This window comes from Notamacropus eugenii, chromosome 6 (assembly GCF_028372415.1).
Source record: "Notamacropus eugenii isolate mMacEug1 chromosome 6, mMacEug1.pri_v2, whole genome shotgun sequence".
In the NCBI taxonomy this organism is placed as follows: domain Eukaryota; kingdom Metazoa; phylum Chordata; class Mammalia; order Diprotodontia; family Macropodidae; genus Notamacropus; species Notamacropus eugenii.
Window position 1 is genome coordinate 295,011,874 of NC_092877.1, and position 12,584 is coordinate 295,024,457.

Consider the following 12,584-nt stretch of genomic DNA (forward strand, 5'->3'; position numbering starts at 1 on the left):
TATGAACAAGCATGCTATGTTCTTACAATCTGAAAATGTCATGAGTCTGAGATGACATGACTACCTCGAAGCATATAGTTTACTTTGGGAGAGCAAAGTGGTTACCACAAAAGCATCTAACTCACAAAGTAAAATTTTAAATAGCTATCAGGAAATTTTTACCATAATTAGCCTTCGCTGCTGAATGGGTATCAGTAGAGGGTGACATTTCCCCTCCTCCCCTAAAAAGTATCTATCCTGATATGCCATTTGTTAGTGTATAATTTTCATGCAAACATAAGGATTTTAAAAATGCATATACTATCACTATAAAATATTAACAGCAGAAATTTACACAGAAATATATCGCATAGAAAACAAGAATAGAGGTCAGAATCTTACCCTTTCCTCTAAGTTATTGTTTTACTTTAAATACTTATAAAGTCCAAACTTAACAAATGCTACAGAGTCCCAGCTCTGTAAATGTAAAGCTTAAGGACTGAGCAAACCACAAACTTCCCAAGCCTCAGTTTCCTGACCTATCAAAGAGAGATAAAGATAAGGTGATCTGAGATCGAGCATTCTGAATCTATAAGTAGATTTTTTTCATTAAGATGAAATGTTTTTACAATTCTGGTAACTTTAAATAAAGATGAAGGTGATGGAAAGACATCTAGTCTTAAGGCAGGTTCTTACTATTGATGTCTATATTCTTAAAAAAAAAAAAAAACCCAGCTATTTCCCCAGTGCCTAAAGCACAAAGCTGATAATATTCAATTTAAATTGGATTTCACTTTTAAAAAAATATTTTGGTACAGAGAGCTACAATCTATCATTGCTTTTAGGATGTTCTATTCAGTATTTATCAACTTAATAATTAACTTAATTTAAAGCAAATTATCAAGTCACTCTCATCCAGAAAAATAGAATATTTCTGGCTTTCCTGACTCAAGTTTCGTTAGAATGGCCTCTCAGAAGGCTTCTGAAGCCCTTAAATTGATTTAATGATAAAAATCCATAATTTATAGAGGTGAAATTTAGAAAAATCTTATTCAGCATCCTTGGTGAAAATGTTGACTATTCTCTACTTTGTACTCTGTTGAATAAAAATGCTCAACACACACTTTCTCCTCTTAAAGTCAAATAGATTGGCACAGATTTGTCAGATCTTGTCAGAATTTGAATAAAGCCTCCTTGAGAATAAATGATTTACAACATATAGATTATATGGAATTAATGTGAGTGAACTAAGTCAAGATAAATTTGGATACATCTCATTTAGTATAGCTACTCATGGTTTTTTTTTTTTATTTTAGCTGTAAAATGAAGTTATTTTGTATGTAGCTAAAATGTCCCAAGCTGTTACTTGCCAAATTTTCTCCCCATCAAAATGTACACATTGGTATTACACCTATTCTATAAATTCAGAATTATAATTTGTATGAATTTTGGAAACAAATTTTTCTTATCACTGCATTACTTCCCTAAATGGAATTTTATGTGGTTTATCAATGCCTTGGAAAAGAGAAATAACATGCTTATCAAATGCTTGGGACAAAGCTAGGAGTAGTTCAGAGGTTGGAGAATGAAATCAATACACAAATACCTCCACAGGTTTATAAAAAAAAAAAATCTCAACCACACAAATATAGGAGAGATCACTAAGTAACCATACACATGGTAAAATTATTAAAGACTTTAGTTGACTATAAAGTCAACGAGTCAATAAAGTGATTCTTGCCATTAACTGCCCAAAAAGCCAACGTGATCTTAGGCTGATAAAATAAAAATATTTTATTTAGAATAAAAGAGGCTATGGTCTTGGCTTAAATCAGAAAGCAACTAGAGCCCTATAATTTAATCTTGTGCACCATTTTTTTGAGAGACACACTAACAAAATGAAGCATGTCCAAAAATAAAAAGGAAAACAAAATGGCAAATCGACTGGAAATGAGGTCATATACTAAGATTTATATAGCACCAAAGTTTTAAAAAGTGCTTTCTGCATTACATATGTTATCTCTTTAGTCCTCACAACAACCATGTGAAGATGCTATTATCCTCATATTACAGATGAGTAAACTATGGCTAAGCCATTAAATGATTTGCCCAAGATCACACTACTAGCATCTGAGATGACATTTGATACTAGGTCTGACTCCAAGCTCAACACCCTAGAAAGTTATATTTGAAGGGCATTTTTGCCTACAAAACAGAATATTTGGGGGAAATGTGATAAACCTTCAAATATTTAAAAATAGTTCCCATCTTGAAGAGGAATTATTGCTATACTTTGTTGCCCCAGAGGATAGAACTAGAACCAATTAATTGAAAATACAGAGAGATTTTGGCTCAATAGAAGGAAAATAGCTTGGAATCAGGGGACCTGGGTTGCAGTTTTCAGCTTTGCAATGTCATTTAGTCTCCTCATACCCCAAGGCTTCAGTATCTTTACCTGTAAAATGGAATTGCAGGAAGAAGGGAAGATGTATTGGCCTAGATGATATGTAAGTATCCTTCTGGCTCTACCACTATACGATTTAAATGCCTAAAAACAAGGGACTCCCTGATTAACTAGAGATCTGGTGCTCACTGCAGCTATTTAAGCAGAAGCTAGATAAATACCTATTCATGGCTGCTATACTACAGTCATGTCATACTCAGAAAGGAGAGGATCACTACATAAGAATCCCTGAAGATCACATACTGACTTAATTTTAAAATATATTGTACTTTTATTTATTTTTGTCTTGTATTTCCCCAGTTATATTTTAATTTGGTTCAGGGTGCATTTGAGTGTTGCCTGCCATGTATGGGTTGCGTTTGCACCTATGCTGCAGAATGTAGGTTATTAAATACAGGTATTCTGAATAAAATGTTCTTTCATGTCCCTTCCAAATCAAATTATGATGAAAAAAGTAAATATACTGTATTAGAGATATAAGATAGAATTGATGTAGAGTAAGAATTCACAAATAACTCATATACATTTATATACACCCATATTCCATTTTCAGAGGTTCTTAGCTTCTGCACCACGGACCCTTTTGGAAGTTCGGTGAACCCTATGAACCCATTCTCAGAATGGGTTATTTAAAATAAAATACTTAGAATTGTAAAAGAAACCAATTATGAAATAGTTATCAAAATATATTTTTAATTAAGTTCATGGCACCTGAGTTAAGGATCCCTTCAATAAAATATTTGCTTACAGAAAAATATATAACAGAGGTTAGATATTGGTATGATATGATAAAGTGAAATTTAAAACTAAAATATTAGATATCCCTGACAAAGTTCAATCAAAAACAGACATGATCTCTCTAAAATAACAAATCAATGGCAAAATATTATCCAATTTATGAAAATTCACTTTTTATCCAAGATTTCAGTAACATTAATCCATTGTGTATTCAATTAGGTATACATGACTAATAGCTGACATTTTAAGGTTTGCAAAGAAAGGGCTTTACAGGTTATCCTATTTAATCCTCCCAATAAACCTATGACAGGGTTGTATTATGATCCCCATTTTTAGAGAGGAAAAAGAGGCTGACTTTGCCAGGGTCACACAGTAAGTATCTGAGGCAGGATTAGGATTCAGATCTTCCTGATTCCAAGTCCAACCCTCTCCACTGCTTCTGCTGCCTTGCTGCCAAGTGAGTTACACCAGCAAGAGAATCTTCAATAACCAAAGAGTAACTTACTTTTCAGATTAGTATCCCCTAATTCTGGAAATTAGACAATATCTGTCATGCTATAAGACAAAAGCCCTTTAACCTAATCGAATCCCTCAGAGAATCAGTTTAAATACAAAATATTGACCAAATGATCCATTATAAATGATCTTTATCATTTAATACAACAAACAAGTGAATCTGTTTCAGTTTTGCCTATAAAAATGTATGAAAATATTTTCTTTCTTCTTCAATCTGAATGTCTGAAGATAAATAATACATGAAAAGCATCATGAATACCTCAGAACAAAGATCACTGGATTCAGTAATTATGTTTTACATATTTCTATATAGGTCTAATAACATAAATAGGAATATCTACTCAAACTGAAACAACTGAACTTTCTGGGCCATGTGGTCAATGAATATTTAATGTCAACTAACAAGAGAAAAATGAACATGAATAAATCTTCTCTTATTAAAGTTTTTAGTAACAGTCAATTCTTGTTACTCTGAAGAAGAATGATTGTCAGTGACACAAGGCTTTCCCCAACCTATTAATCAGCTGGGACCCAGGTAGCATGCCCCTCACTGGTTGAAGTATAAAGATGCAGTATCAGTATCTCTGTATATGAGATCTGTGAATGCATTCCAAAAACACAATCATTTTCCAATTTTTTAATTATTGTCTTCCATCCATTTGAACCAATGACCAAAAGTTGAATGTTGTTTAATTAGGTAAATTAATTAGACCAGACAAATTGCAAAAGTTTTTTTAAAAAATCAAAACGGAAGGTCAATTTTTGTTGAAAAAAAATTAATCATTTTAAATCAACGTTTAATACTTGGCTGTCTTTTCCTTACCTACCTCTTTCAGGGATACTTTTGAACAGAACTCCTAAAAACCATTCTGAAAACTTCAGTTACCCTTTAAAAGTTTTCTGTCTTTTTATTATAAATGATTTCCTCACAAGGATCTTGAATGTTAATGTATTTGTTTAAAAAAAAAGTATTTTCTTAAATGTAGATGTATTTTTTTTTAAAAAAGGTATTTATTAGACACCTATGTGTCTAATTTTTTTAAAATTAAAATCATTCCAATTTCAGGAATAGACACTTATTTAAAATGTTAATTTTGCCATGGCTAACTGTGAAAACTGCACCTTGTAAATGAAGGTATTACATACACAGAGAAGAAAGTAAAGAAACTATAATTTGACACCTTAAAATTTTGGCAGCATGGCAAGAGTAGATAGAGTTGGAAAAACTACAGTTTCAGTACTGCTTCAGGGCAATACAGGCTATAAATTATATACAAATTGCTCATTAGCACAGGTAGCTCTCACACTGAGAGCCATCCACTTAAAATTACAGGCTTAAAAAAAGTTTTGGCATTTCCCTTACTCTATTATACCGCCTTAAAAAAAAGCATAGAAAACATGTAACCTGTATTTGAGGCAGTGTGTTTTATAGTGTTAAAACGAAGAAGATTAATTTTATAAGGAAAATAAGTCTATTTCATTACTTTATAGGCATGACATGCATTAATTTTCCTTTTGTGAGAATATACAAATATCAATTTGGTTTCAATATTAGAAGACTTTCTTAAAAGTACAGCATTTACCCCCATTTTGGTGGAAGTAGGGTAGACATTATAAGGGGAAAATCACACTTATTTTTAATCAAGTTAGTCATATATGTCCAAGACTATGCCTTGAGGATATAAAATTAAGCCAACTTTGGTATTCTATAAGGTTTAGTTTAGAATCACTCTTCCCTCTATCCCTCACTAGACCTTCTGAACAAAATGGCCATCAGTTCAATTTAGTATTGAATTCCTTTCAACTCTTAAGTGGGATTTTTTTTTTTTTTGGAGGCAATCAGGGTCACACAGCTAGTAAGTGTCAAAGGGAAAACTTGAACTCAGGTCCTCCTAACTTCAGGGGCTGGTGATGTAACCCCCATCGATGGTTAAGTATTAAAAGAAAGAAAAGGTTTTTTTCATTGTGCCAATAAGTGGAATACATATTAGGCCACAATTTTTGTTCTTTTAATAAACAGTAATATATAAACAATAATTAGGTTATGCCAACTGCCTCTACCCAAAACTAAGTTTTGATGCCTTCATTGTTATAACAAACAAAAATGATTTTACGGGCATAGTCAAGAATAATGCTGTATTTGGTTGGAAAGTCATTTCAAAATTTAAGTTGGCATTTGTTTCCCTTTATTAACAAGCAAAAACTTACCATACCCTTTTGTATAAAGTATGTAGATGCAATAGTATATAGATGCTACATAGCTCTCAGTTTTATCAAGAATTCTTTAAAGTCTAATTTCAAAAATGTGTTCAGCCTACATCATCTTTACTAGCCTCTACCAACACACTTACCAGAAGGAAACCACCCAACAGTAATGAGCCTGAAAACATTCAGTATAAATATATTTTTTAAATTTTTTATTCTGCTTATAAAACCATTATTTCATTTCAGGTCAACCTAATTTATTTTGGACCCCAGCAAATTGTTAATTTAACTTGAAATTTCTTGCCTAAAACTCTATCTCAATCCTATTCTGAATCTGCACAGTCCATTTCTTGTGAAATTCCTCTTCACATTCCAGAGATAAATCCATGTGCTTCTAGTGGACTCTGCACAGAAAAGATACACTCTTCCATCTGATCCAATTACGTTGATGTCTCCAAAAAGACCTAACTCTTACTCAATACCACATATCCTCTTTTCCCGTGCTGCCTCTCACTGGAGCATACTGCTAACAGTAACAATAATGATGATAAAAATGTGCATTCACATAGTGCTTTAGGATTTGCAAAGCACATGTCACCTCATCTGAACCAAGCCAAGACTTCCAGGCTGTTATTAACTGCCGAGAGTTAAGTAATAGTGAGAGTTCTCTTTCCATATCTATGAGCCGAGGCAGAGTCTAAAATATAACACTCTCCTCTTCAACAACTTTTGTCAATTGTGAGTAAACCTGATTTTCTCAACATAGGCTATCATCTTCAAATGTCAGGATTTTTTTCAACTGTTTTAATCAGTCCAGCTTTTAAGTAATAGTCATTTAAATTATGTCATACTATAGAGATTCACAGAAAAATGTAAATGTTAAACACTATTTTACAGATTGCCAGATTCTTTTAACTTCTGAAGGCTAAAAAAAAATGCCATATTTTGGAATGTTTATTTGTACCACAAGGAATCTCATTTTCTGATGATAAAATATCTTCAAAATAAATTACTCTGGAGAAAAATAGCAAAGATTAAGCTAATTTAAAAATGTAGACAAGTAGAGTAAATAAAATCACTTCTTTCAAATATGCTAACTATGCAAAGAACAGTTTTCATTTAAATCCATTTCACTTTTAAAATAGAATCACCCTCCAAATGAACAAAAATCAATTAAATAGTATATCATAGTCAGAAATGTCTAGAGAAAATACAAATTTTTTAATCCATTTTTAAACTGTTGTTTTCAATGTCTATTCCTGAAATAAAAATAGTCATTTATAAATAAGCACATTTTTCATGCAGAAAATATTTATTTACATAAAATAATCATATGTACAAATATTCAAAAATATTAATCATACTAAGAAAAATATCAGCTTTGTCTTGATGGTCATATAAAAAAACACTGAAAAATAGTGCTATACACAATCTATTGTCCTATTGACACCAGATATTCAAAAATTTGTCAAGAAAATGTAAAGTTTAGGTAAACAAAGTAGAATTTAAATAAATTCACATAAAAATACAAGTTTAATTTTAAAAAATCTCTTTAGGCACTAGCTATAAAGTCAGACACTTAAAAACAATAAACTTCGAGGAATTACTGGGATTTAATGTAAGAAATTAAGAGACTGTTCATTCCAAAACTGCAATAACTAACCAACAATAAAAAATACAGTTAAGTCTCAAATTGAAAGTTGGTTTTGGCTTGTGTCATGGTTTATGGAGTTTACTTGATTTTCAAGAAAATTATTTTTTTCCTGAACTTTTAAATTTCTATTTCTGTAAAATTCTTCATGACTATAAATCATTTTAGTATGCGTTTAGGAAATAAAATTAGGAATAAATTGAAATGATACACTTTATGGGAATTCAAACCTTTTAAGAGATAATTCTGTTCAAAGCTAAGTGTATCTTTTACATATCTTCCTCTGTTAAGAAATTATAAGTATAATAATTTCTTTCAATAAAAATAAAAATTTAAAGGAATTTGGAAATTTGGGGCAAGGGAAAAGGGAGGGATGGGTGGGAACCAGCTGCAAAACCTTCCATGTTAATCTTAACAACTCTGAAACTACATTTTTGATTTTTAAAAAGTGCAACGCCGCACTTTAATCAAATATAAGTCAGTCATATATCAACATCTAAATAAGCACTTCCCTTCATTAATATGAGTTTAGACTAACTAATGTTTAGCAAAGCTCCATCACATAATTAAAAAGGGCTGCCTTGGAGCTTTCTGAAATTGAAGTGTGCATCCCTGTTAGGCACGCCTTCTTGCAGTACCATACCTCAAGTTAAACAAGGTATATACCACATTAGAAGACAGACCAAGTTGGACTAAGAATATACTCACAGTGTAGCCTCTTGACTACTAAAATGGAGTTTCTGTAGATAGATTTGATGAATGTGATGGTAGTAAGGCCCAAGATTAGAAAATAGTTAGGATTTCAGATCACAACAGTTCCCTGTACTAAATACAAATATGAATAGCTAGAAAATTAAACTCTCTCAATTGTGTTAAGAATATTTCATCCAATTTAGATTCCCTACATCACGGCAGAAAAATGTGCTCCATCTGTTTCACTGCTAAAGCCAAAGGGTGCAGAGACTTCTCTAGAACTGCTTTTAAAGAGAATAGTGTTTGGAACTTCCTGCAGCTCAGTCTTCTGAAAAGAATTATTTTCATGGTCACGTAAACATAACTCCAATCTGAAATGGTTAGTTCATTATATAAAAGCCTTTCCATTTCCAGCACCAACAGGTCATCAGATAAAGCCAGAAAGCAAATTTTAAAGTTTTTAATGGAAAGAACAGGTGATTCTCTCATCCTTGTGTCTTCTAGATATTTTACACTGGTCCATTCACCACTGCCTTCCAAACTGCTGGTGTTGGCATATGTGACAGACATCATCCATGAAGACTGCTAGAGAAATTCCTTTTGCTGAAGTAGTATGATGTTTACCAGTTGAAAGAAATCTGGTCAATTAGAGAAGAAATAAACCAGTCTCCCATTAACCCATTATCAAGATACCTGAAGTCACGGTAGGAGTCTACCATGGAGAAATGTAAACTGTCCAAAGGCACTTTGTTCAAAGGACTACCCATCATAGATGACAAGAACTTCCAAAACTAAGAAAAATCTAAGTCAAAGTTCTTTTGACACAAATAGCATTTTTCAGGATAAGGAAAACTACCCTTGGGTATATTTAAAATCAGCTTCAACAGATATTATTTCCTGATGTTTAAATTAATTTGTATTTATATTACAGAATGAAGCCTATACTAAAGCTATCATAGTATTATTATAGCATCTTCTAAAGAAATAACTTGTATTAAGTCCTCAAGTTTGGGTAAGATGTGGACCAATTTGGTAACAATTTCAATCCTATAGCTCTAACTTGCAGGACAGAATAATATCTGAACATCTAGTTGTGTAGAATACAAGCATTCAGATATCCAGACTGCTCAAAAGTGAAACATAAACTTTTTGAGCCGCTGGGACATAGAGCATCATTTGTCCACCAATACAAAATTAAGTGCTAAAATAGCCTTAGCTTCTATCTTGAAATGCCTATAAGCTACTGATGCATTCACCATTCATTCATGTCCCCATCACTCAATACTTTCATAAATGGGAAAAGGAGGTGAGGGGAAGGTGGAATTAATTCTAGTTCCTTTTTTTTGGAAATCGGAACCAGATAAATAGCTAATATTCTTTGAAAAACCAATTGCAACATGATTTGGTTCTTGCATGAACCCAGTGAAATCACTGGTATCACTAAATGGAAGAACACTCAGATCTATAAAGAAACCCAAGTAAATAATGGAAAGCACCCACTTGTTTATTATTCTTTCCCACTCTCTCCAGAAGCTGGATATTCTGCCTCCAATGGTTCAGTGGAGAAAGTGGACCCCTGACGTCAAAAGCTCTCCGTGGTCTTGGCTGTATCTGTGGTTCTAGGATCATTCCTTGCACCTCTGGTAGGGGAGAAGCACTGAAATAGAGAGCTGAATATAGATTTAAGAAAAAAACTCTTATTAAGAAATTACAATCTCTGATCATTTGAGTTTGTAATGGCTTATTCTCAGGGTAAAAAGAAGCTGTTTTTCTGTATAATTTCTTTAGTGCCTTAACAATCTCCAAAAATGTTACAACCACAAATGATAAATTCTTTGGTCACTGTTGAGAAATGACCTGTTTGAGTCTAATACTATCCTTTTAACATAATATTGTAGTCCATAATATACTATATGCAAATCAACTTAGTCTCAAAGTTGAGTGTTTACTTTCAAACTGTACAGCACAAGATAGGAAACTGAGATAAGATTAAAAGACAAATATGAAACAAGAGTGAATTTATTTCAGAGGGGACAGTGAAAGCTAATTCTCTATATATAAAGTCAAAAGGGAGTCCCACTGCAGTTAATCCTAATGTCAAAAACAAAAGGATGGCTTTCAAAGAGTAAGCCATAACAAAACTAATAAGACTTGTCTAGTAACCTTGGTAATATCCTAAGAGATTGAATTTGTCCTTAGTCTTTAAGTCATTATCAACACAAAGAAGCAACACCAAGCTGCAAGTTTCAGTCCCTCCCTTCTAAGAGTCTGACTATAACTAGACATAAAATTATTCGAGACTTCTGAAAAGGCACTGATAAAAAGGCATTCCTCTAACATTCAGGATAAGAAAGAAAACTGCCTGGGTGGGAAAGAATGGAGTGTTTGATGTATGTTAGGTATAGAATCAAGGTGAATACTACAGGACAGGGTGACCATTTGGCATTCAGCACAGTGTCAAAGATAGAGAAGTTATTGCTAACGATTACAGTGCAGAAAATAAAACTTGGAAATGTGTTCAACTAATAGACAATAAAGATACACAAGAGAAAACTCTTATTATGGGAAGTAGAAAAGAAAAAAATGTGTAAAGATCCTAGTTTCCAATCAAGTACACACTGAGATATAGAGATGCAGAGGTCATAGAGATATAAGTGACAAGAATTAAGGGGGGGGTGAAGGATTTATTGTTGGTCTCCTGAGCTTTCTATAAGAAAGAAAACACTATGAAGAACTCCAGATTTAGTGCTGGATTTGAAGATGCCTTTGATGGTCTTGTTTTTTAGCCAGCTAGTTACTATTAATTTATAGATGAACTTGGGGGATGAACAAAAGAAGATAAATAAATCTGACATGAAATAGTCTCTCTCCAATTTGCTATTTAAAAGGTCTCTTACCTGTGAGTGGCTAAAAGCCTGTGTTCCTGATAACTATCAAACAATCAACAAGTATTATAGAATGCTTACTCTGTTACCCTGTACTTAGGTGCGTTGCAACAACCAAAGTATACTGTTACAATGCTCTCAGTTCACCTTTTTGACCCACCTCCTGGCTCTGCTCACCAATTTGGAATTGTCCTGAGCTGAAAAGGAATGGTTATTTCATAATCTAACTGAACAAGTGAAATAAATCTGAACTAACATAACCTTGTGTCTTAAGAAGAACTCTTTGTTTTCCAAAGAAAAAGCAATGGTAATCAGAAAAAATGCTTAACTGCCATTGTAAAAAAAACTTGACATATAAATGAGAAAAGAAAAACAGTAACAACCATCAATATTAAAATTCTATCCCTATCAGAAAAAAAACAAACAAACCTGAAAATGAAACCTGAAAGTAGGTGACCGAGGGAGAGAACATAATTTAGCCAAAAGATATTGGTATAGAAACCAAGTCAATTTTTATAAGTGTCTATTCATTAGCACATAAGTGAATAATAAACTCTAATAGATGTATTTAAAGTCCTAAATTTGCTTTCAAAGAGAATATACCATTAGATCAGCAGACTACTAAAATACCTTATTAAAAAATTCACTAATTTCTTGGGACAGCAAGGACTGGAACAAGGAAACAAGTTTAAATGAAGTTTGAACAAATAAAGCAATAAGGTTTTCTTCATTATAGAAAAGTTTTTTAAAAAAAGAAATGCAGTTTTAATTATTTTCATTGTTTATAAATTATATGTATGTACATACATACGTATTTGTAATTCATTAAGTGTCATTTAGCAAGAGTCTTTAGCGAACAACTTTAATGAACTGAAAAAAAAAGTTTTAATTAGTATGCTTTTAAAAGTTCCAGCAGTATACTTGTTTCCATGATAGCTAATATTTTAGTTTTTCAACTGTCCGAAAACTATTTCTCCTAGCCAGTAAACATTGTTCATACAGTTGTATTTCCACAATCTGCTTAATTTTGCTTTAATTTTGAAAGGTAAACATCCTAGGTCATAAGAACAAACTCCAAACTAGTGAAATTTGAGTTAGCAGTACTTTGCTATATTTGATTTATTACCCAGTAGACTAGTTAAAGACTAGTCTTTCTCTCCTACTATTGCCCTTCATACCCACCAAGAATGAATAAGAAATTAATTTGAAATACATGTGTATCCTCTCATTTCTTAAGCTCCCACAAAAGAATCGGAGCACGTTTAGGGTTAGAATCGGACCCTAAATTCACGAACATGGGTAAAGGGCAGAGAATAGACTCACGACATTTCATTGCTGTAAGAAACTAAGGGAGAGAGAGGACATTTCTTCTCTTTCACTGAACACTGAGAACATCTTTGTACCTTATAGTCTTAAAAAGGTGCTGAGGGCTGAGAGGTTCAGTGTTTTGCTG

At 32.6% G+C, this 12,584-nt stretch overlaps 1 protein-coding gene across 6 annotated transcripts in view; it reads right to left on the reverse strand.

Moving 5' to 3' along the window:
• The window catches only part of TSC22D1 (TSC22 domain family member 1), a 157,725-nt gene that overhangs the window by 97,287 nt on the left and 47,854 nt on the right, over positions 1-12,584 (reverse strand). Inside the window, exons 3-4 of one of the 6 annotated variants that reach the window (XR_011968815.1) lie at positions 9,747-9,916; positions 690-8,884 (exon numbers count right to left, since the gene is read on the reverse strand). The exons of 1 other annotated variant lie outside the window; for it this stretch is intronic. Coding sequence is in view for 2 of the 5 variants with exons in the window: in XM_072617172.1 (XP_072473273.1) it covers positions 9,687-9,903 (217 nt within the window). In the remaining 3 variants the exon portion in view is untranslated. Of the gene's footprint in view, positions 1-689; positions 9,917-12,584 lie in introns of those variants that run through there. 4 more of the 6 variants (XM_072617173.1, XM_072617172.1, XR_011968817.1 and 1 more) reach the window with 4 other exon arrangements.